The sequence below is a fragment of the Saccostrea echinata genome, unplaced genomic scaffold (genome assembly GCF_033153115.1).
Source record: "Saccostrea echinata isolate AGI-Se365-2 ecotype Australia unplaced genomic scaffold, CSIRO_AGI_Sech_v1 ptg000029l, whole genome shotgun sequence".
Taxonomy (NCBI): Eukaryota; Metazoa; Mollusca; class Bivalvia; order Ostreida; family Ostreidae; genus Saccostrea; species Saccostrea echinata.
In genome coordinates, this window is record NW_026889778.1 from 15,669,562 (window position 1) to 15,695,499 (window position 25,938).

Genomic DNA, 25,938 nt, shown 5'->3' on the forward strand with positions numbered 1-25,938 from the left:
AACCGTCACCAACTTCAAACTGTAATTATTTTAGATAAATTGCACTCTATGGTGGAAATTATGCGATTGTTTGTATAATTATTCAAATGTCGAAATTCCCTCGAATCGTTAAACTTGAATTTTAGTCGTTTATTAACAGAGATTTAATGATGGTGGCTCAAAAATTCCCTGGACAACGAAGTTTTACACCCAGGTGCAATAATTCATGAAACGTTATAAATATATTCAGTATTTTAACAAATAAAACCTTATAAATTTATTATCAAATATTGAGTATATATCCGGAAGAACTCTTTGTAATAAATGAAATGTTTGGATTCAATATCTTCTGCTAGAAGTCTGTGATGTATCCAAAATCGCATTAATTTTAATAATCGGTATTTAATAATTCAAATCTTACGAAAATAATTTACTAGTCAGTTTAGGGGAAAAATAATTAAAAAAAATATTATTTTTTAAAATTACCGCTGTCTCCTCAAAGTTTTTTTTATGAATTTGCTTTAATTTATATTATTTTTTTTACGTTTTAAACACGTTACTTGCTGAAATATGCTCGTTGCGTTGACACAGGCTGTGCACTAGACTGTGATTATAAAATCTCTCCTATACAAATATACATATATATGTCACAAATATATATATCCGGTAAACATAGAAAATTAATCATTTACATATTCCAAGTACATACATTGTATATGTATATATGAAGAAGGATAACGGCCGAGAAAATCGAATTTAACAAAATTAATAAACGTCACTAGATCATCTAGTATCCGAAAAGAATATCGCGTTTCCATTCTTTTGTATTTATTCTCTGGAATTTCCAATGTCATAGGCCTGTATAGAACCAAGAAGGGAGAACGCAGTCGTGTACCTAAAAATGTTACAGTGTACCAACATTTATAGAGTAAAAATATAATGCTTATATAATATATATCGCCCATCAACAATAATGTCTTTAGCCTCTTTTGTTTGCTTGTCAAAACATTTCTTTTTAGACCCCCCCCCCCGCCCCTAAAGAAATGAAAATTCTTTCTACACAGGCCTCGCCCACCTGCTTTTCCGCGATTTTATTTTTGCAACCTCTCTTGAATTTTACTATAAGTGTTTTCTCCTTTTGTTGATACTTTCTTTCCGCGATTTTTAAATTGTCACGGTAAGTACATGCACTTTACATTAAACTGTTGCCGATATTTACCCGGATTATCATGTATCTCCCTATATTAAGTTCTACTCGATAGTACCACACTGTGATAAAAATTAAATGAATCACATATTACACTGGTCGGTGATGTTTTAGATGCCATTGAAATTGTTCATAACGAACCAAATCGTGGTAACAGATATATTACAAACGATGTATTTACGTATAGAAAGGTCAATGTTTTAAATAATGGCGATGTGTCTTACCGATAAAGATAAAATATGCAAAGCCACAATTACAACCGATGCAAAAGATTGCCGAGATAGAAACAAAAAGAATACTGACAACAATCTCAGTAAAGACAAAAAAAGATTGCCTGAAGCCGGTTGATAGCAGGGAGAAAGAATTTTTACCCGGCTAACGGAAGGGATAAGTGCTAAAATAAATCGCAGAAAAGCAAAAAAAATATAATCGCGGAAAAGCAGTATAATTTGTCGCGGAAAAGCAGGATTCTTTGCGCGGAAAAGCTGGTTATAAATATTCATAATAACAGAATTTATATCTACCATAGCTACGTGTATGCTAAGCTTATTCACACACAAATAAATAATAATGTAAAATAAATTTCCACAATATGACAAGAAGATTTTCGGACTGAAAAACTGTAAATCATTTCTATCAGACTTTGTATTAATTGTTACTAAACTTATCTTATATATGACAATATCGGCAAAATTAAACAAAACTTTGTAAATTATGAGTCATAATCCCACCTGAGGCACAGTCAGCGGGGGGGGGGGGGGGGGGGGGGTAACCACTCAAATAAGAAAAAAAAGGTCCGATTCAAAAAAAAAAAAAGAAAATATATATTGACTTCTTGAATATAGTCAAGTATTAAATGTAATCGATAAACACTAATAAAATTAAATTCAAGGCATTTACACGTCTTGTGTATTAAAACAAAAAAACCGGGCGATTTCATATAAACTTTTACATATATCTTTTGAGGAGCCTTAAATTGCGAAAAAAAATCATGCGAGGCAAAGTTCGTATTTTTCTATTAGAGTTATTTACCGTGTTCTTCGATTAATATTTTATTTTAAATTTGATCAGATCAATCATGTTTAAGACTGTAAACCAATAAGAAGTATAAAAGTATAAAAATGAATTAAATCAATGGAGTGTTGGGACAAAAAAAAAGTGCCTCTACTAGTGTTTCTGAAAAATGAATAACTTGTTATTGATTAATTCCATTATTGATAAAAAAGATAAGCCTTATATAGATGCTGATACTTTTTCAATTTATTTATTTTTGCATACATACCTACTGTTTTATGTTTCTATAATTATCAAAAAAGTTGATAAAGGTCTACCTTTCTGTGACTCGGACTGTTTAAAAAAAATTATAATATTTCTATTTTTGATAAAAAATATTTCTTACAAATCGACAATTTCAATTAAAAAAAAACCACCACCAACAACAACAACAAAACAATGACTAGTAGACCGATTATTTCATGTGCTAAATAGGATTTAACTTTCGATATACGCTCTCTGCTTGGTCACGGCCGGTACTTTACGTTCTTTTTATTATTTATTTATGTATTTATTTATTTATTAAGTAATTTATTTATTTATTTTCTTACATCTATATACCAGAGAATCAGATGTCATTAATTTCTCTCTCTCTCTGTTCAACAATTAAATGAATCGTAAATAAAATAACAAAACGAAAAATGAACTCGGGATATTTCGGGTGTTTCTTCTCAAGGTAAAGATAAAAAGCGAGGGTTTCCGAATGCACACGATAAACGCAAAACACGATACACGATAGAACCTGATAAACGGTCTTCACGATAAACGCAAAACACGATAAACGGAAAACACGATAGAAAACGCAAATCCTGATAAACGAAAAACACGATACGATAGGATACACGCACGATACGATAGGATAAACGCACGATAGGACACGATAGAATTGTAAAGAATAACGATGCGGGTACTGTATACTACTAAACTTTTATAGATGAAAGGTCAAAGTCAGTAAACTCTTTGTGTACAATCCCTGTCCAGGGTTTATTTTTTCTCCCGTTTCCCCTACCTGGATTAAACATTTATTTTCTAGGATGGTGGTCAAGTTTATAGAAAACAACTGCAAATAAATTTCTTGATCATTTTTTTTTCCATCCAAGTCACGAAGAAAACTACAACTGAGTTCAAGGCTTAAATCCATGTTCACCGGACTTGTTGCAGACGGGTAAACATGACTCTCTGGGTATAATTACCATAATTACCATATGGGCCTGTACAAAATTGGACTAGGCAGGAATTAATCATCATTATTCTAATCAAATGAAATAATCGGAGATAACGAATGGAGAAAAGGAACAATATTCAAGCTCAAAAGTCCATTTGACAATACAAAATAGGAGCAGAGCAAACACGGACCTCCAAACATCAGAGGTGGGAGAAGGTGCTATGGAGGAGTGAGCATCACCTGCCGACCGGTCACAGTCGCCGTGTGCTCCTTGTCATGATCGGGAAATAACGGAAAAATCCGTCGACAATTAACAAAAAACACACTATAGGTATGATAAAATATATAGAGAAACAAAGAGTTAATTTCTATTGTAAAACGTTATATTTTGTATGTTGTTAAACTATTCCCTTGCGTCTTTTTGGTCCCTTCCTTCCACAAGAACCAAATCTCATGGCACTTTGGAAAAATTTGCCATCATATATATATCCTATGTATGCAAAATTTCGGAAAAAGCTTTATACTGAGTATTTTGTTAGGCAAGTATTCCATCCCCTGTCCTCTTCCCTCAGCAGCCTTTATTTTTAGCTCATCTGATCTGACGGCTCAAATAAGCTTTTAATTCGGATTAAAATCTCTGTCATTGTTGTTGTCTTTGGCGTAAAATTTTTACAATATTATCTTCTCAAGAACTACTGGAACAGTTTAAACAAAATTGCCTAAAAGTTTCCTTCGGTAAAGGGGATTTAAGTTTTTTTTTTTTCAAATAAGGGTAAAGCTCATTTTAAGGAGATAAAAGATGACTGAAAATTTCAAAAGTCTTATTCTCAAGAACCACTGAGTCAGAAAAGTTGAATTGATTTGAAAGCTTCATTACATAATGTAGATTTATTTTGTCCACACTTGACCCCCCAGGGATACAGTGGGGCCAAAGAGACAATAAAAGTTTTACATGGGAACGTATCAGAAAAAAAAAAAAAAAACTTTTCAAGACCCACTTGGCAAGAGCAATGGAAACTTATTGTGAATAGCTTCATTACGTAATGTGGAATCAAAATTGTTCTTACAAAAGCACTACTCCTCCTACCGTTTTATCTAATTTGATTGAGAATGTACAAGTAGATTATACTTAGATACATAATTCTGTTTATCTTCTTTAAAGAGATTTACTTGAACAGTGTTGTCATGGTTAGTAACACAGATACAGTCAAACCTCATTACCTCAAAGTTATTGGGACCACTAATAAAGTTTGAGATACCCGATGATTCGAGATAACCTTGAATTTATACATGTTATAGGTGGATTTATGAACCATATGAACCCCTATTTGACTCCCAGGGTGAAATGAAAATTCCGAAACATTATTGCACATCTATAGGACACCACCCACCATCTTTCATACGATGATTAGGCTACTGTGTAAAATGTAAGAGGGGTTTTGGGAACCAGGAGGTTTTTTTTGCCTAAAAACGTCATTTTTCGACCCCATATGACGCTAAGTGTGAAAATGAAAATTCCGAAACCTTACTGCACATCTACGGGACACCATCAACCATCTTCTATTAAATTATTAGGCTACTGTGTAAAACGTAAGAGGAGTTCTAGGAACCAGGAGATTTTTGCATTTTTGACCTTCATTTGACCCAAGGGTGAAAATGAAAGTTCAGAAACCTTACTGCTCATATAAAGGACACCACCAATCATGTTTCAAAAGATGATTAGGATACTATGTTAAATGTAAGAAGAGTTCTGGGAACGAGGTTTTTGTAGAATGAAATATGAAGATAACGAACAGTATTCAATCTCAAAAGTCCAATGAAACGATACAAATTTGAAGCAGAGCAAACACGGACCTCAAATCTTAGAGGTGGGATCAGGTGCCATGGAGGAGTAAGCATCCCCTGCCGCCCGGTCACACCCACCGTGTGCTCCTTGTCATGATCGGAAACAAAAACCGGACAAATCCGTAGACAGTTCAATGTATAAATAATGGATTCACAATTAGTATGAGAAACGTCAGTCGGAATTGACTCAATGATAGGTTGTATGTGCTGACAAGGTCATTGTATCGACCGAAAAAATTGCTAAAAGATAAAAATGACTTCAAACGAGACTTTTGATATCTTTGTTTGCTCAACGTGTTTGTCAATAGCTTGCCTCATTTAGAAATTGTTCATACGTAGGGCATGCTCTTGCGTATCGAATCAATTGAGAGACATAAACCCCATATGGAGGTGTTAAGGGTAAAACTGAAAATTTCAAAGCCTTATTGCAAACCTACAGGACACCGCCAATCATATTCCAAAAGACTGATTGGTTACTGCTTAAAATATAAGAGGAGTTTGAGGAAGAAGAAAATGTGAAAGACGGGCGGACAGAATAGGGTAACAACATTACAAGAAAACTTTACTGGGCCTGGATATGGAATATCTGAAACATAATCCTCCATCGTGTTCATGTTCTTCTTCACCCTATAACTATAGTCCTGCTGGACACGTTATTACTGTCGACGTAAATATAGTTAAATAATGAGGACCTCAGATCATTGATTTTAAAAGGTCCTAAATATAGGGAACCCCGAACCTTCAACTGGCGTCCGAATTTCATAAATATTATGGATTCTGTAGAGGATTACGCCAGGCGATGGGCCAGATATAAAAAAAAGACCTTGACACTTTGTCAGAATGAATTAAATGTATCAGATGTATGTTAAAATCGCACATAAAAAGATAGAGGGGCAATGCGAGAACCATGTATCCTTCTGTATTTAATAATCTAGAAGTGAAAAAAATAATTAGATAGATTACGTGATCAGTACGCACTGGTCCCTGCTGACAAAGCAGGTAACAACACTGTCTTTGTTTGTAAGGCTCATTATATTTAATGTAATTTAGAGGAACTTGGATTTAATTCTACAAGTGGTAATCCAACTTATAATCATAGTTCCCTTTCTAAAGAAGAAATTCTTCAAAATCATATGTCAGTTTTGAATATTTTTAATATTCCAAACAACCAAAATGAATTTGAATTATCATATCTATATTGGATTCCGAAACTCCATAAATATCCTTAAAACAAAGATACATAGAGGGTTCCAGTAAATGTTCAACCAAGCCTCTATCTTTACTCCTCACTAAGATATTAAAAGTGTGAAGGAGAAACTTCAAGAGTATTCGAGAAGTGGTGTAAATCAGATGTGGATACTTAAAAATTCCAAGGAACTTTTGGAAAATTTGAAATCACAAGATTTTACCAAAATCAACAGCTTAAAAACTTACGACTTCTCAACTTTATACAGAACATCCCCCACGATAAATTAGAGTCCAGGTTTTTTTATATCATTGACAGCTGCTTTTTCAATAAAAATGGAACTCTTGAATTTACTTACCTTGTCATTGATCATTTGCAAAATTATGCTAATAAAAACATTCTGATGTATACACAAGTACTCTGAAGTTCACATTAAAAAGATGCTTAAGTTTCTGATTGACAATATCTATGTGGTTTTGGAGTCCAGGTCTTCCAACAATCTATTGGAATTCCCATGGGTACCAATTGCTCCCCGTTATTAGCAGACCTTTTTTTGTATTCATATGAAGCAGGATTTGTCCAAAATCTTATACGTGCTACAATGCGCAACGATTCCTTCAATGTCGCGGGTATGTTAAGGCTACACCCAGAGATATCCTACTTGTCTTCACAATATGACGTCATAGTAAATTGTATGACATGAATTATAGAAATAATGATTTCTTAATATTTATCTTTAAAGTTTAATTTCAGGTCCAAGAAAAGAATGGAATCATTCAAAACATAACATAAACTAAATCTTGTCGTTTTTGGTTGGTATAAATAGCTAATTATTTAGCACGGGGGTTAAATACCAAACCCATGACGTCATAACTATTGATCAAATATTTGACGAGTGAAATGAGAATTCATGTAAACAAATATATGAAATGGGAGTTTTAAGGCATATACCATGAATGTTATGTGTGATTCATAAGGAATTAAAGATTAAGAATCAGGTACGCTGATATATTCTTATCATGTTTTTCTTATAATGAACATAGTCAGTGCTTTGAAATCCCGATCAGCCATTCCCCTGTTGTTCTATAACAATAAAGATGCAAAAGTTCAACACTACGCCGCATACTTTGAAATATAATTTTTGTTTGTATCGAAAGCTTGTATTCTATATTACTTGGAAAGTGCTGCTAGAATCGTGTGGTTAACATGAATTGATAAAAATTCCTTGATCGTATGTATAAAATGTAAAAATTTTGGTAAGGTTTCATGCGAAACTTTCGAATATTTTTTTTTCTGTGCCAGGAGAGTAGGATTCTAGCAGCACTTTTCATGGCCCAGTGATGTTTTTACATAATTATTTTCACTAAAAGAAATCAATTATCTCCGGGGTAGTGTTGAACTTTTCACTTTTTCATTAAGGCAATTTTTCTATTTATAGACGTCACGTGATGACGTCGTAGTGGAGTGCTTCTTTCAGCCTAAGATTCAATGACGTCTATACAATGGATGATAATAGTAAATGTTTTATCTATGGTTTTTCCGATTTATCAATGTTACATTTTACGAAAAAAGTTTAAATTCGTCGAAATATGATCTGGGTACTGCCTTAACATACCTGCGGTACCTTAGTATTTTTTCTCAAAGATGTTTTCAAGTAACGATAATCATTGTGTTATTGAAAAAAAAAAACAAACAAAAAAAAGTCTTCACTTTTTTGATGAGATATACAACATAATTAAGTATAATAAAAGTCGCACAAAATTCCTTCAATAATTAAACTATGCAAGGAAATTAGAAAATGATATAATTGAAGATTACCTTAGTATATCCTTAATTTAAGCACTGTCAAGGAGTCGACATCAGAGATCAAGAGTTAGAAATCGCTGGGACTGGACATTACCACCCGACAGTTAATTCATGCATTCTGAGTATACTGTAGATGTACTTTTTAGCTCACCTGAGCCGAAGGCTCAAATGAGCTTTTCTGATCAAAGAGTTTCCGTCGTCCGTTAAACTTTTCACATTTTCAACTTTTCTCAAGAAAAACCAGACTAGTTTCAACCATACTTGTCACAAAGCATCCTTGGGTAAAGGAAATTTAAGTTTGTACAAAGGATGCCCACTCCTCCATGGTACCTGATCCCACCTCTAAATTTTTAGGTCCGTGTTTGCTCTGCTCCAAATTTGTATCGTTTAATTGGACGTTCGAGATTGAATACTGTTCGTTTTCTTCGTATTTCATCCTAGGAAATTGATGTTGAGTTCTGGTTGTAGAAAATCTAACGAAGATTGAGACACCTTTTTCTATCTATCAATAAGAACCCAGGGGAGAAGCAAGGTGCAAATAGTACATTAACCAGTCCTCGTCTCTAGATAAGGGAAAATTTTAGTACTGTAAGATTTATTTCAAAGCAATCATAATAATTATTCCAATCATTAACTCAGAAAGAGTAAAGGGTTAGACTAACGACTAAGCAGAGACTGGTGCAGGTGGCAACAAATTCTTTCTAAGTCATACCACATATTGCAGGTCAAAATTAGAATATATGAACTCAGAATTAGAGTATATGAACTCAGCATTAGAGAATATGAACTCTGCATTAGAGAATATGTACTCAACTCGGCAACTCATCCCGTTACTTTACAAAGAAGTATTTTGCTGTATCGGCAAAGAGCCTCCAAACGGCTGCAGTTGTTACTGTATGTGGCCATACGGCCGCATATATACCTTCACCAGAGACTCAAGTACTCCTCATATGTGAATATCCTCTTCATTATGTATGCAAATTTTAAGACAACTTATTTAATATTTTATCGGAGGTGAAGAATTCAAATTAATTTTGTCTCAGTTTCCCCTAGTTTGTAATTGCTCACATGAACTGACTGAACTAAGAAGGTTATTGTATAAAGACAATGTAATTTTATCATATCATTATGTGGAAGTATTGGCTAAATATTGGATTAGAGACTGGGATATAATAGTGCAATCATGAATGGAAAACTTGTACTCGTACTGACAAAACATCCATTTCTTTTTCCTGCAACCCCATGAAACAGTAGCAGAAAGAAAAACTTGTAGAAGGATTCCTTAATTTTTCTTTCTAAAAATGTACCCAAAAGATTTAGAAATATAATATTTTAGCTAAGAATGTTTATCTAATATTCAAAGAAATATGAAATTTTTATATAGACAATTGTAAAACTGTTTGTGAAGAATTTATTATCGCTAGAACACATATTGAACACGAAGTTTTCACTGAAATCCAGCCTTGTGCTATATTAAGAATTTAAAAGGAAAGAAGTAAATGAAGCATCAGATGATGTTCGTTTTTTTTTTTTTTTTTTTTTTTTTTTTTTTTTTTTTTTTTTTTTTTTTTTTTTTTTCTCTGAATGCATTGGATATCCTATTAGGTGATCACAGTGTAAATCGATATTAAGTATATGAAATTAAAATGACTCTTGATTTAAAAAAAAAAAAAAATCCCGGAATACTAGTTATCCCTGACATATTGAATATAAATCATGTTTTCCAGTTATCAGGATTTCAGTTAATTAAGGAAGAGTCTGTAAATATCGAAGTCATGCGTTTCCTGTATACTTAACTCATAATTTTCTCCCATGGTACGTTACATTATTCATAATGCACTTCTATTACAAAGATTGATCCACCAGGTATCTACACTGCAGCCGATATCAAACTAAGAATATAAGCATACGTTACACCAATGATTTTTTAAAGGAGTCTAATTATCTCAGTCGCACTATTTAAACATACATGAGAGTTTGGTTCAACTTTCTCTTGTTTCAAAAAATTAACAAATGAAATCTTTGGATATTTGAAACCTAAAGTAGGAAAACATTCACTATTCCATTATATGTATTTCATTTGGGTAACCGATTATGTTAGTTTCCATCCTACGTGAAGTTAATTTGAGCTTTTCTGACTATAAACATACACGTGTTAACTAGAATCAGGCAATTGCCCAATAAATAGTAATTCCTTTCTATAAATATTAATAGGCATGTTAATTTTGCCCCAAAATTGTTATAGAAGAAGTTTCTGAATAAATACAAAAGTTGATGGTATAAATTTATATATTCACTACCAGCATTATCAAAAATGCAAGTTACGAATATTAGATTTCTTCTCTCTTCCTCTCTTATTAATTTGCTGATATATATATATATATATATATATATATATATATATATATATATATATATATATATATATATATATATATATATATATATATATATATATAGTCCCTGAAACGTTCTACTTTCCCACTTGAACGGTGAGCGAACGCTGAACGAACGCAGAGCGAACGGTGAGTGAACGATGTGTGAACGCTGAACGCAACTTGGTGAACGATGAGTGAACGGTGAACGGTGAGCGAACGCAGAACGCGAACGGAGCGCATACGCGAACGCAAAGTGAACGGTGAACGAACGATGAACGATTTGTTCGGAATGCCTCTGATCTTTTCCTTACATTGAAACTATTCTATTGTATGTATGTCTGGTACTAAAAAATAAATGAATAATAAATAAATAAACAAATCAATGAAAAGTATCCTAAGAAAGACGATACAGGCACAATAAGTAAAATTTTTAATTTAAATTTTTAACAATATTTTCTGGGCATATGTATGATGTTTAAATCCAACTTTTTAATAACACGATTTTTATATCTGTAAAACATTGTAATTGTTACCGAACGCTGTAGTATAAAAGATAAAATTAATCTAGTTGTAAAATAAATATGTTTATTCTTATTTGGTATATAAAATCATTACAAATAATGTGGATTTTAGAAGAGCAAACTACGGACTTATAGAATGAATTACAACGGTTGTAACAACCATACATGTATTTCCGTGCCAAGACGATTCCGTGTAAAATAATGAGAAAAAAAATAAAATATTTTACAAAGGTATGTGGACGTATTGCATAAATACACCCGTATTTTAAAATTTTAATGCAATAATATATTTATCAGTCAGTTTTATTTTTTATGATGATTTATTAGGAAGACTTCTACATGTTTCCCGGCCGTGATTATACTCGGACAAGATGATTCAAAGAGGCATTCATATTATTTGTTATATATTAAGTTTTCACAACTTCATATTTAAGTAATATGCTGTCATGGTTAACCCTAACCCTGACGTTTTTATTAAAGAGGCAAATGAGAGAGAGAGAGAGAGAGAGAGAGAGAGAGAGATTCGGTTTTACCCTCCCTCCCCCTGTCTCAAATGTTTGTACCTATATCAAATAAAATTTCTTAATTATTTTCTAAATATACCGGGCAATGAAAAAACTATTTTTATCACCAAACCTATTTGTGTTACAGTCATAATCGGTTTTTATTTTCCTGCTTCAAGTTCACACGAAGTCCACGTGCTTGACCTGTCAATCAAAATCATTCGACACTGTGCAGGTGTGAAAGTCTCGTCACACCGAAGGCAAAGTGTTAAGTATCTCCAAAAAGTTTTAACATTTTTTCTTATCATTTCTAGATCTGATTCCAACATTTCTAAAAAAAAAAAAAAAAAAAGATAATAAATGAATAAAATACATTGGGAATAAAAACTTGGAATGATTAAGCCGCTTGAATTTGAAACCTACTCCCTGCAAATTTAAAATATCACCGCCGGCACATGTTTATTTTGAACTACTATTGTTTGATGACTTTGTTTAGATGCATGTTTTTTTTTTTGTTTTGTTTTTTGTTTTGTTTTTTTTTTTTGACTAAAATTTTTGTGCTACAAAACACATTAACTTCTATTTAAATGTTAATTAATATATACTGGAAATACTACCTAAGTAACCGATTTACGGGAAAGGGGGGGGGGCTCTTAATTATATCTAATGGCAAACATATAAAGTTACGGTGAAAAAAATCATTACTGGAGAATCACTTTGGTTATATTAATGATAATCATGTTATAAAGGCATCTCTCTCTCTCTAATTAAAGACTTTATATTTATAAAGTAGAAAAAAATTCTATAATGTATTACATTTTAAACAAATATATTTTTTTTTTCAAACCACACTATCAATTTAATTCCCTCTAAAGATATTTAATTAACTGGATAGCTGCAGTACTGTTTATAATCCTCAGAATTAGTTCTGTATTATTTGAAAAAAAAAATGTGTTAGAAATAAATATTTTCGTATTTCTGCTGAAGTTGGTAAATTAATTGACTTCGGTTATTATCTATCCATTAACGATTTGTCGTCTTTAACATAACAACAAAATGTTGCAGTGCTTGAAGCATCTGTATATTGCCCGTATTTAAATTTAATTTTTCAGCATCGTTCTACATAGGTACATACATGTACTTATAAAGACATTTATTTTCCAGATAGATTTAATAAATAACCTAACAGCTAAGTTAGAATAATAAAAATAAATATTGTAGATAATTTTTTGTTTAAACACGATATGTTAATTATTAGATTTGTAAATCCTTACTTAAAAAAGATAAGTCCATTCACTTCGGAGTTCCGAATGACAATAACGACTGAACGATAAGTGAACGCTGAACGCAAGGAGAACGCAAAGTGAACGAACGAAGAGCGAACGCTGAACGCTTTGTGAACGGTGAACGCGAACGCACGGTGAACGCTGAACGCAAAACTGTGAACGGAGAGTGAACGGTGAACGCACGGTGAACGAACGGTGAACGCACGCTGAACGAACGGTGAGCGAACGGTAAAATGGGAAAGTAGAACGTTTCAGGGACTGTATATATATATATCCAAAAAATGAAAAGAAATATCACAGTGTCCGGTAATTAATATGAAAATAAAAAAAAACAAGGCAACAATGTTAGTAAAACGTAAGCGCTTTCATTACTTCTTCAGACGTTTTACAATTCAGAACAATTAAAACATATATATATATATATATATATATATATATATATATATATATATATATATATATATATATATATATATATATATATATATATATATATATATTGACAATATCTATATCGTTTGGAGACCAGGTCTTCCAACCAACAATCTATTGGAATTCCCATGGGTACCAATTGCTCCCCGTTATTAGCAGACCTATTTTGTATTCACATGAAGCAGAATTTGTTCAAAATCTTTTACGTGAAAAGAAGAAAACACTTGCTGTGGCCTTCAGCTCGACATTTATATATATCGACGACGTATTGTCAATTAACAATGGTTATTTCCATTCTTATGCCGATACGATATATCCCGATGAGCTAAAAGATACTACAGAGTCTGACACATCTGTTTTTTATTTGGATATTTTACTTGAAAAAGACGTTAATGGTAACCTAACTATTAAACTTTATGATAAACGTGATGACTTTAACTTTTCAATCGTCAACTTCCCTTACTTATGCAGCAATATACCTTCATCTCCTGCATACGGGGTTTATATCTCTCAGTTGATTCGATACGTAAGATCATGATCTACGTATATACAATTTCTAAAACGAGGTAAATTGTTGACAAACAAGTTGAGGAAACAAGAATATCAGCACTCTCGTTTAAAGTCATCATTTCCTAATTCTATTGTCGATACAATGACCTTGTCAGAAAATACAATTTATCATTGAGTCAAATACTGACTGACGTTTTTCATACTAATTGTAAGGCCAATATCTACAAAATAAATTGTCGTCGGATTTTTCGGATAAAATACTGTTCTGTAATCTATCGGAACATAACCCACTCCAAACAATGACAGAACAGCCACCAAAGCCGTCATGCTTAGCAACGCAATAGTTATGGTACTGTTAATTCTTTTGGCGCCGCTCACAGAGAGGACCATCATGGAAGTCCACACAAAACTTGGATTCATCTGTGAACAGAATCGGTCTCATAGTTGTTTATGGTTACTGCTAAACTCAAGACAAGCATTGTGATGTATTACAGTCAAACGTTGACAGATATGCTGGCTTGTAAACATGCAAATTTGCTGCAGGTATCCTATATCTTAAACTCTGAGTGGGTTTTTGCAACCAATGATCATTCCTATACTTCCTATTCAAAATTTCGGCAGACATGAACCGTTGCGTTTTGCCAAGAGCAAATTTCACAATGCTGACGGGCTGTCGTACTTTTTGGCCTGTCACTACGATCTTTGTTGCAACCCCCCCCCTCCCCCTCCTGTGTTTTGGGACCTTCCCCTTTACCTCCTTGATACGCTTTGACTGACGTTGAACTTTCGAACCAGTAGACGTTGAGCATATCCAATTGCAACATGCCTATGGCACAACCGTTGTGCTGTACATCCATATGTCGTCTCCGCGACATGTTGTCATTAATTAAGGTCAGCAGTTGTCAAAGTTCAAAGTCTTTTGTAATTTCTGAAAATTATAGTCTTACACCAAATTTCTTTACCCTGACCTTTGACAGCTGTTTCTCATTTTGGGAGGGGGATATTGTAAATGTACACGTGGTTTTGGTTACTCGGTAATCGAACTTGTGCAAATAAAAAGCAGAATGTACGTCGGCCAAATAAATATTATTCTTACAAACAAAACTCTTATATTAAAAAATAAATGTGGACTTAATTCCATGACCCTTTACTTTTTTGTTGAGTATACATTTGAAAATTATTTTATTTTTATTGATCTATCAATTAAATATTTACAGTGATTAATTATCATAACTGAATAAACAAAAGAAAATAATTTCTCTCAGTTTACTCATGAGATCAATGGTACCCTGTTCAGAACCAGAACACTTGATCCATTGGACCAGTTTCAGAATTTTGGAAAGATTACCCTTCCTTATTTCTTTTAATAACCATGCACTTAGTTTGTCTGCTTAATACACAGGAATAGAGAAGAAGATTTTCAAAGAATTGAAGCAATGACCAGTGTATGACCAGTTAAGCCCCACCCTAACCATAACCAAGAGGCCTTAATTCAAAATTTTGGAAGAGACATGCTTGCTTATCATTTCTGTGCATTTAGTTTGTCTCCTAAATATATAGCTGAGAGAAGAAGACTTTAAAGAATATTGCTTTATCTATATGATCTATAAAGCCCAACTATTACATCAAAACTCCAAATCTAAGGACCATGAATTTCACAGTTTGCTTTTGAGGTATCATTGCTAATTGGAATTCATAAAATAAGCAAGCATTTAACGAAAAAGTTGATTATATAAGGATATAAAGAATCTTGTTTATACTCAATATTTTGAAAATTCTATGGTTGAAACAATGGCTATGATTGCAACTACAATCTCTCGTTAAGTCAATTACATTTACACTGAATTGTCTACTGAATTCTTCAGTTTCCCGATAATGACGAAGAGCAAATAACGGATGCGACCGGACGACAGGGGATGATCACTTATCCAAGGCACCTGGTCCCTCCTCTGTTTTTAGAGGTCTTGTGGCTCTGCTAAACATTTTGTACTGTTTGCTTTGACTGTTCGTAATTCTCATATTTCATAATTGCTTAAAGTCTGACTGCTTGATGTCTAGGAGTAAAAAAATACTTTTAAATATAATGAAGGGATTTTTATCAATTTTGAATAAATTTAACTATTTAAAAATGCATTGCTAGATAACGATAAAAATGAAATGAACCAAATTCAAATGACTGATTACAAGTAAGACGCCGGTCATTTTGCATTTTAAAAGTTTTTGAAGAGTTATCTTCCCTTGATTAAAATCAGAAAATTTTTAATTTCTCAAAATTTCTGTGGTAAATGATTCATTTCATTTCATAAATTAATAAAGAGAAAGTTTATGCATATTTTCACCAAGAGATTTGTTTGAAATTCAAATTACTTTTTACAATATCTTAAAAAAACATGCACTGCCCATAGACTTCAATGTAAAATTCAAGGTGCAATTAACTGGAAAATAATCAAAATTTCGTAAATTCCTTTGGTGGAACATTTTTATTTGGTAACACCTTCAAAATGCTACCTAGATTAAAAATATTTGACCATTCATATTTTAGGTACAAAATATGGTCGTTATACATTGAATACCTTAAAGTTGATAGTTTGAACCCCACCTCTCAGGTTCCAACAAATTTGATGTCGATATCGACAATATAATGTCGATATCGTAATGCTATCGATCCTGATCATTACTATGGAATTGGAAATACTGGATAAATGATAAACTTAGTTTTTATTTCGACACCGTTGATATCGACAATATCATCGATATCGATACAGATCTGTACAATTTATTTCCAAATTGAGGAATAATACATTTGTAGAAGGACGCAAGTCACACAGAAAAAGCTGAATATGTTTAAACATAACACACGACGGACGACAAATGACAACAGACAAAAACATATAGCAATAAGTCACCTGAGTAAATGAACAACCTCATCTCCCAATGCAATGTTAAAATGTGACGATGTTCGGATGAGATAATTGCCTCAAAGACTCTCTTAAAACATAACAAGTGACAATTTCTATGATCCCTTACCCTTGTCTAGTGTTGGTTTGTTACATTATTCAAAGATGGTTGAGAAAAAAATGATGAAACAACCCACTTGTTGGAACCCCTACAGTTCCAACTTAAAAGCAAAAATGATAAGACCCCCCCCCCCCCCCCATTCTGCCACAAAAGTGCTTTCACGCACACTTCAAAGATAAAGGGGTAATAGACGAATCTTACATTTTCTTGAAAATAAACAAGAAAAAATAGAGATTCTATCAGAATATTGGCAATGTCCAGTCTTAAAGACCCTCCAAAAACTGAAAAGGAATACTCCCTATGATTCCTTATCCTTCCTTGTGTTGGTTTAATCTGGTGTTCAAATATTGCGAAAAATAAATACTTCAAAAGGGCTTTCAATCAAAGCACAACTAGGTGGTTCTCCCAAAGTCTTAATCTGACATCGGCAAATGATAGCCCGATACGCCACCTACTATGTCCTACTAACGGTATCATGCATATCCACCCCAAAAGTCTTAAAATAACTTATCTTTATCCGTGTCGCAATATGCAATATAAATAAACGACAAAGTTCAACTGGCCTCCACCAAGTCCGAGAGAACCAAATAAAATTGTTCAATGATCCTCAACCAATCAACAGTATTAGTTTCTTCTAGGGGTCTACGATGATTTAAAAATGAAAGCTTAAAATACGTCCCCAACCCATGGCACCACTTGGAGGTACAGTACCAACCAGACCCAACCTGACACAAAGCAGTCCCAGAGCAGTCCCACAGCGGTCCCAGAGCAGTCCCACAGCGGTCCCAGAGCAGTCCCAGCAGTCCCTGCGGTCCCAGAAAGCAGTCCCAGCAGTCCCAGAAAGCAGTCCCAGCAGTCCCAGTGGGCGGGGTTAATTAATTTAATGGGCGGAGCTTACTCAGAAATGAGATTACCAATAAACAATGTAACTATAAAAGGCAGTTGAAATTGATGATTCATTTCTTTCTGAGCAGTATCAATTCTCATGCGACAGTCATTTTTAACTGTTAAGAAAATCGCACTACGCGTATAGAAACAAATAATAAATATTGAACAAAGAAGACGTTCACACCTATAAATAACATCAATATTTAAACACAGTTTTGTGGTAAATTAATTTTTCACCAAAATAAATCAATTTCTAAATTACTGTGATTGATATTGGTTTCCATATTTATTTTTTTTTTTTTTATTTTTTTTTTTATAGATAATTAAGCTTGAGTTATCTATTTTCTACCAAAACTAGCTTTAAATAGGCCTTATAATTATAGAGCAAGGCCGATTTCCATACTATACTCTGAATGCAGTTTTCTTAAGTACTGGAGCTTTTGAAAAATTCTTTGTGTATTATATTTCAGTCATGATTATTTTCACTGACTTGCCAATTTAATTATCGTTAAATTATCTATGGAACAGAAAACAATAATACTTTTATTATATAAACATTTGAGTGTACATCTGTAAATCACGCGAATGAAACCCTCAGATTATGTTCAAAATTAATTAATCCCGAAATAAATTTATACACATTTATTGAAACGAAGATTTTTTGCAGTACATAGATTGGAATTAGTGTCATTGTTGACCAGCATGTTCAGTGATGTGTAACACTGATACCCAAATAACATGCATTGACTTTCTGCTAATCATGCCCGAAGGCGATTGAAACTTCAGGTGTTGACACAATTTTATACATCTGTATTGCTTTTTATTAATCAGCCAGGAAAACACAAACAAAACAAATAAGAAATAAGTCACAATTCCCAATATTTTAAAATGTTTATGAATTTACTCTTTTAATTACTTGTTTATAAATCAAAAACAAATGCATAAATAAATCCCCTAATAATTGTTCACAAATATATTTTTTTAAATGACTGAAGAATGGTAGAATAATTTTTTTCATGGTCATTTAATAAATTATTAGGTTTTATTTGAGGGCTGTAAAAAAAAGCATGGAATGCTCTTTTTTAGCATGCATATGGTTTTAGCTTTTTTCAATTAAAAAAAAATCCAGTACAGTACGTCCTTATGAATGTCTTATTGTAATGACAAGTTTGTTTGTTTGTTTGTTTGTTTGTTTTTTTGTTTTTTGTTTTTTGTTTTTTTAAATAGTGCTAATGCAAACTTTGAGTACATTCCGTAACTTGACAGCATTAATTAATTAAATAGGCCTCGATATTTTTTTTTTCAATCACCTGTATTAAAGTTTTAATTAGCATTAATTAATTAAATAGGCCTACATATATTTTTTTTTCAAACACCTGTATTAAAGTTTAATTTAAAGGATAAAAGTCATCTCTTGACTTCCCTTTTAACTACTTTCATTTTTTAAAATTAATTCTAGACTACAATTGTGTAAATTTACAGCCCCTGAAGACATTTAGTAATTACATGTATATCTATCTCTACTTATCAAAATGTTGTAAAAAAATCCTTGTTTTTTTTTTATTCTTTATCTTAAACACCTCTGTGCTGAAAGTAAACAAAACAACAACAGGGAGCCTGCAAATTCAGAATACACAAGGGGCGGAGCTATCATGTCACTCAGAACCTTTTTCATGCATGAGTGAACAAAGCAGTCCCAGAAAGCAGTCCCAGGGAGTGCTGGGACTGCTGGGTCTGCTTTCTAGAGCAGTCCCAGAGCAGTCCCACAGCAGTCCCACAGCAGTCCCAGAGCGGTCCCAGAGCAGTCCCAGAGCGGTCCCAAAGCAGTCCCGGGGACTGCTTTCTGGGACTGCTTGGGTGTCAGGTTGGGTCTGGTTGGTACTGTACCTCTACAGCCCCATTCTGATAGCGGGACATGATAGTCCTAGGGGCCCTCTACCTAGAACAAGTAATGATTTGAAGCACATTTCAAAGATAAGGGGTATAATAGCTGACCTTTAACCCGTTTTTTTAATACACAAAGTGAAAAACAACAAAGTTCAGATTAGCTAACTGGCCTCTTCCTTTCCCCGAGACCCTTCAAAAAACTGGCAAGGGATTCTCCCTTAGGTCCTTAACCTTTCCTTAGTAGTCCTAGGGGCCCTCTACCTTGCCCCAGTAATGATTTGAAGCACACTTCAAAGACAAGGGGTATAATAGCTGACCTTTAACCCGTATAATAGAACACAAAGTGAAAAACAACATAGTTCAGGTTAGCTAACTGGCCCCTTCCTTTCCCCAGGACCCTTCATAAAACAGGCAAGGGATTCTCCTTAAGGGCCTTAACCTTTCACTAGTATTAGTTTGTTCTAGTAACCAAAGATGGTTTCAGAATGAATGCTTGAAATTCATAGCCCCATTCTGAAAGCGGGAAATGATGGTTCTTTGGGCTCTCTACCTTGCCCCAGTAATGATTTGAAGCACACTTCAAAGATAAGGGGTATAATAGCTGACCTTTAACCTGTACATTAATACACAAAGTGAAAAACAACAAAGTTCAGGTTAGCTTACTGACCCTTTTTCTTCCCCGGCACCCTTAAAAAACCTGGCAAGTGGTTTTTCCTATGGTCCTTAACCTTTCACTGGCGTTTGTTTGTTCTTGTGGCAAAAGATGGTTTGAAAATGAATACTTGAAATACGCCCCCCCCCACCCTTGGCACCACTTGGTGGTATTACTACAGCCCCATTCTGAAAGCGGGAAATGATAGTCCTCGGGGCCCTCGACCTAGAACAAGTAATGATTTGAAGCACACTTTAAAGATAAGGGGTATAATAGCTGACCTTTAACCCGTTTATTAAAACACAAAGTGAAAAACAACAAAGTTCAGGTTAGCTAACTGGCCCCTTTTTTTTCCTTTTGACCCTTTATAAAACTAACAAGGGATTCTCCTTAAGGTCCTTAACCTTTCACTAGTGTTAGTTTGACCTAGTAGCCAAAGATGGTTTCAAAATGAATACTTGACATACGTCCCCCACCCTTGGCACCACTTGGTGGTACGATACAGCCCCATTCTGATGGCGGGAAATGATAGTCCTTGGGGCCCGCTACCTTGCCCCTGTAATGATTTGAAGCACACTTCAAAGATTAGAGGTATAATAGCTGACCTTTAAGAAGTATATCAATAGACAATGTGAAAAATAACAAATTTCAGATTAGCTAACTGGCCCCTTTCTTTTCTTGAGACCCTTCATAAAACTTGCAAGGGATTCTCCCTAAAGTCCTTAATCTTTTACAAGTGTTTGTTTGTTTTAGGAGCCAAAGTTGGTTCCAAAATAAATGCTTGAAATACGTCCCCCACCCTTGGCACCACTTGGCGGTACCACTACATCCCCATTCTGATAGCCTGAAATGATAGTCCTAGGGGCCCTCTACCTTGCCCCAGTAATGATTTGAAGCACACTTCAAAGATAAGGGGTATAATAGCTGACCTTTAACAAGTATATCAATAGACAATGTGAAAAACAACAAAGTTCAGGTTACCTACCTGGCCCCTTTGTTTCCTCGGACCCTTCATAAAGCTGATAAGTGATTCTCCCTAAGGTCCTTAACCTCTCACCAGTGTTAGTTTCTTCCAGTAGCCAAAGGGGGTTTCAAAATGAATGCTTTAAATACGTCCCCCACCCTTGGCACTACTTGGTGGTACCACTATAGCCTCATTCTGATAGCGGGAAATGATACTGCTAGGAGCCCTCTACCATGCCCCAGTAACGATTTGAAGCACACTTCTAAGATAAGAGGTATAAAAGCTGCTTGAAATATTTGACCTGCCCTTGGCACCATTTGGTGGTACCACTTCAGCCTTATTTTTATGGCCATATATAAATAGCCTTACCTTGTACCAGTATTTTTTTCGAAGCACATTTAAATGATAATAGCTTAAAGTAGATTGAATTACCTTCAAACCCTATATCAATCTACAATATTAGAAGTATGCAAATTTCAGGTAAACTTATAGGCTCCGTCATGTTCCTGAGACCCGTCAATGGGCTTAAAAGGGATTCTGCCTGTAGCACTTAACCTATTTCCAACGTCGGTTTGTTCTTAAGCGGTCAAAGATGATAACATTTTCTTTTGTTTGTTTTCTTGTTTTGAAACCGCATAATTTTTCTTATGCAGATGAGCTTAACTGCCTCCGCGTGTTTGACTCATTAAGTAATTAAGTGTTGCGTTAATTATCTAATTATTAATTATTAATTGTCGAAAATAAAGTATAAACAGTATTGCATCAGAGTATTCTCAGTCCTTCGATGAATTTCCTTATTGGCTGCTAGCTTCTACGGGCTTAGTGACTGCCGTTATTGGTTGCTAGCTTCAGCCTAGTTGTAATATGGGGAAAATCAATGTCCGTTTGATTTTACTACAGATGTAAAAAAATAAAATCGCTAGACATTCTTTCATATCGAATATATATATATATATATATATATATATATATATATATATATATATATATATATATATATATATATATATATATATATATATATATATATATATATATATATATATATATATATGGTATAATTTATATGAGTAATACGTGCAAAACTCTTCATTTTTATTTTGCGAGTTCTAAATTCGAGCCACATATAAACTTACCTGTACTATGCATTTGACAATGAAAAACTTACCTGTACTTTTCATTTGACAATGTCCACGAATTCTGTCAAAATATTCATCATCAGCACATCTCCTATCCTGAGACAGTTTACAAATATTCATCAATGAAAAGACAAATTAAATCTGGAAAAATCAGATTATTTGCCAAATGATCAAAAGATTGTCTATTATTTGAACTTCATAGCACATTTGTACTCAATTTGAATGCGAAATTATTTTTACCACTTTGTATCTTTTACAGGTCTGTCCATCATCTGGAGATGTGAAAGTCAAGTTCAAGGATCTAACAAGTCTACAGTACTTGTCATCGTCAGAATCACAGACGTCCATCGCTCGGCATTCTGGATTATCTACGCACTTATTGGAGCAAGTTACCATCATGGAATAAGGAAAGGTTGTTATTGTCTTGAAAACATGCATATCAAATGCTTTAGGAACATAACCATAAAAAGACAGAGAATGATGGCAATTGTTTGCCTTTACGAAGGAGAACAAAGCACATAGAAAACATAAAATTACTGTCTCCACTCTAAATGCCATAGCGAATGTTTCCTAAATGAGTGCAAACAAGATATGACTGCTTTTACATGAAACATAATGACTGTTTTATAATTCATTACTTATTGATTACTTAGTTTTATTATCTTACAATTATCACGTGGGTTTGATAATAATGTGGATATTTCAATTATTATGTTTGTCTCCTACAGTACACTTATCTGCAGTTGGAAATATTGGGTTTTAGCAAATTTATTTCTGATTTTTAATTTCTGTAGCTGCAGTAATCCGTAAAAAAATCTTTACGGGATATGACTACCAGATATTAACGATCAAAAATTTGGTAGAACACAGCAACGTTGTATGAATTGTAATGCATTTTTTTTTTTGGGGGGGGGGGGGGGGGTACGTATATGTTACAGCATACGTATATGTATCCTTATTGAGAATACTAGCTATATACATGTAGTATTTCGATCCCGAGGGCTCAGATAGGCGAAAATATAAAATATATTTTATTTAGCATTTTCAGTGATCATTAGACTAAAATTGTATTACTTAAGAATTAATACAACAAGATAACATTGATGCAAAGCGTCAAATCGGCCGGAAAAAAATAAGCATAATGAAACTCACCATTCTCCCAGCTGTTCATAATTTATTCGTTATTTTTTTTTATTAATATAATTACTATCCACGAACTTAAAAGGAGGTGCTTTAACATCTAAAGCACTCCCATTCTGGGTAAAATTTAAATAATTTTTAGAGCTAATATCTGAAGGTGAATGAGTGAATATTGAACTGTATTAATAACAACAATCAAGACATACTCTAGGACAATTTTTAAGTCTTTTCTTTATAACCTTTATATACATGTATCTTATTATCGGGATTTAACCACTTAAAATGATAAATTTGCAAACAAAACAGAAAATCTTCGGGGTAAATGTTGTAGTTCGGAGATAAAGAAGTTTATGTCATCATCAGCTATTGAAGAAAGATCGTAGGAAAAATTCTAAATATTAGCAATTCATTTGATTTCGGGTGCATTGCCTTTTTCTGATGCACTGTTTTTTCCCTGTGTATCAGATAATAAATTATTTCTCTTTCTCAGTCCCTATTGGATGCTATGATCTTTCTAAAAAAAAAAGGAATATTTTTGTGTGTAATTCTATCTAATTTCTACTATTTTCTGCATTTTACAGTACCAACCAGACCCAACCTGACACAAAGCAGTCCCAGAGTAGTCCCGGGGACTGCTTTCTGGGACTGCTCTGGGACTGCTAAAGCAGTCCCAGAGCAGTCCCATAGCGGTCCCAGAGCAGTCCCACAGCGGTCCTAGAGCAGTCCCACAGCGGTCCCAGCAGTCCCAGCGGTCACAGAAAGCAGTCCCAGCAGTCCCAGTGGGCGGGGTTAATTAATTTAATGGGCGGAGCTTACTCAGAAATGAGATTACCAATAAACAATGTAACTATAAAAGGCAGTTGAAATTGGTGATCCATTTCTTTCTGAGCAGTATCAATTCTCATGCGACAGTCATTTTTGAACTGTTAAGAAATTCACACTACGCGTACAGAAACAAATAATAAATACTGAACAAAGAAGACGGTCACACCTACTAATAACATGAATATTTAAGCAGTTTTGTGGTATATTAATTTTTCACCAAAAAAAAAAATCAATTTCTTAATTTACTGTGATTGATATCGGTTTCCATATTTATTTATTTATTTTTTATAGAAAATTAAACTTGAGTTGTTTATTTTCTATCAAAACTAGCTTTAAATAGACCTTATGATTATAGAGCAAGGCCGATTTCCATACTATACTCTGAATGCATTTTTCTTAAGTACTGGAGCTTTTGAAAAATTCTTTGAGTATTATATTTCAGTCATGATTATTTTCACTGACTTGCCAATTTAATTATCGTTTGATTATCTATGTAACAGAAAACAATAATACTTTTATCATATAAATGTTTGAGTGTACATCTGTAAATCGCGCGAATGGAACCCTCAGATTATGTTCAAAATTAATTAATCCCGAAATAAACGAAGATTTTTTGCAGTACATAGATTGAAATTAGTGCCATTGTTGACCAGCATGTTCAGTGATGTGTAACACTGATACCCAAATAACATTCATTGACTTTCTGCTAATCATGCCCGAAGGCGATTGAAACCTCAGGTGTTGACACCATTTTATACATTTGTATTGCTTTTTATTAATCGGCCAATCGGCCAGGAAAACACAAACAAAACAAATAAGAAATAAGTCACAATTCCCAATAATTTAAAAAAGTTTATAAATTTACTCTTTTAATAACTTGTTTATAAATTAAAAACAAATTCATAAATAGACCCCCCAGTAATTGTTCACAAATATAATTGTTTAAAGGACTGAAGAATGGTAGAATAATTTTATTTCATGGTCATTTAATAAATTATTAGGTATTATTTGAGGGCGGTAAAAAAATAACATGGAATGCTCTTTTTTAGCATGGTTTTAGCTTTTTCAAGTTAAAAAAAAAATCCAGTACAGTATGTCCCTCTGAATATCTTATTGTAATGACAAGTTTGTTTTGTTTTGTTTTTTTTTTTTAAATAGTGCTAATGCAAACTTTGAGTACATACCGTAACTTGACAGCATTAATTAAGTAAATAGGCCTAGATATTTTTTTCAAACACCTGTATTAAAGTTTTAATTAGCATTAATTAATTAAATAGGCCTTAGAGATATCTTTTTTTCAAACACCTGTATTAAAGTTTAATTCAAGGGATAAAAGTCATCTCCTGACTTCCCTTTTAACTAATTTAATTTTTTAAAATTAATTCTAGACTACAATTGTGTAAATTTACAGCCCCTGAAGACATTTAGTAATTACATGTATACCTATCTCTTTTTATTAAAATGTTGTAAGAAATCCTTGATATTTTTATTCTTTATCTTTAACACCTCTCTGTTGAAAGTAAACAAAGCAACAACAGGGAGCCTGCAAATTCA

General features: G+C 33.4%; 1 protein-coding gene across 1 annotated transcript in view; it reads right to left on the reverse strand.

Annotated features, from left to right (window-relative positions):
* The window catches only part of LOC133195022 (MAM and LDL-receptor class A domain-containing protein 2-like), a 53,153-nt gene extending 30,176 nt beyond the window's left edge, over window positions 1-22,977 (reverse strand). Inside the window, exons 1-2 of the mRNA XM_061330909.1 lie at window positions 22,660-22,977; window positions 22,449-22,515 (exon numbers count right to left, since the gene is read on the reverse strand). Of these exons, the coding sequence (XP_061186893.1) occupies window positions 22,449-22,515; window positions 22,660-22,977 (385 nt within the window). The remainder of the gene's footprint in view (window positions 1-22,448; window positions 22,516-22,659) is intronic.
* Window positions 22,978-25,938: the final 2,961 nt, after the last annotated feature.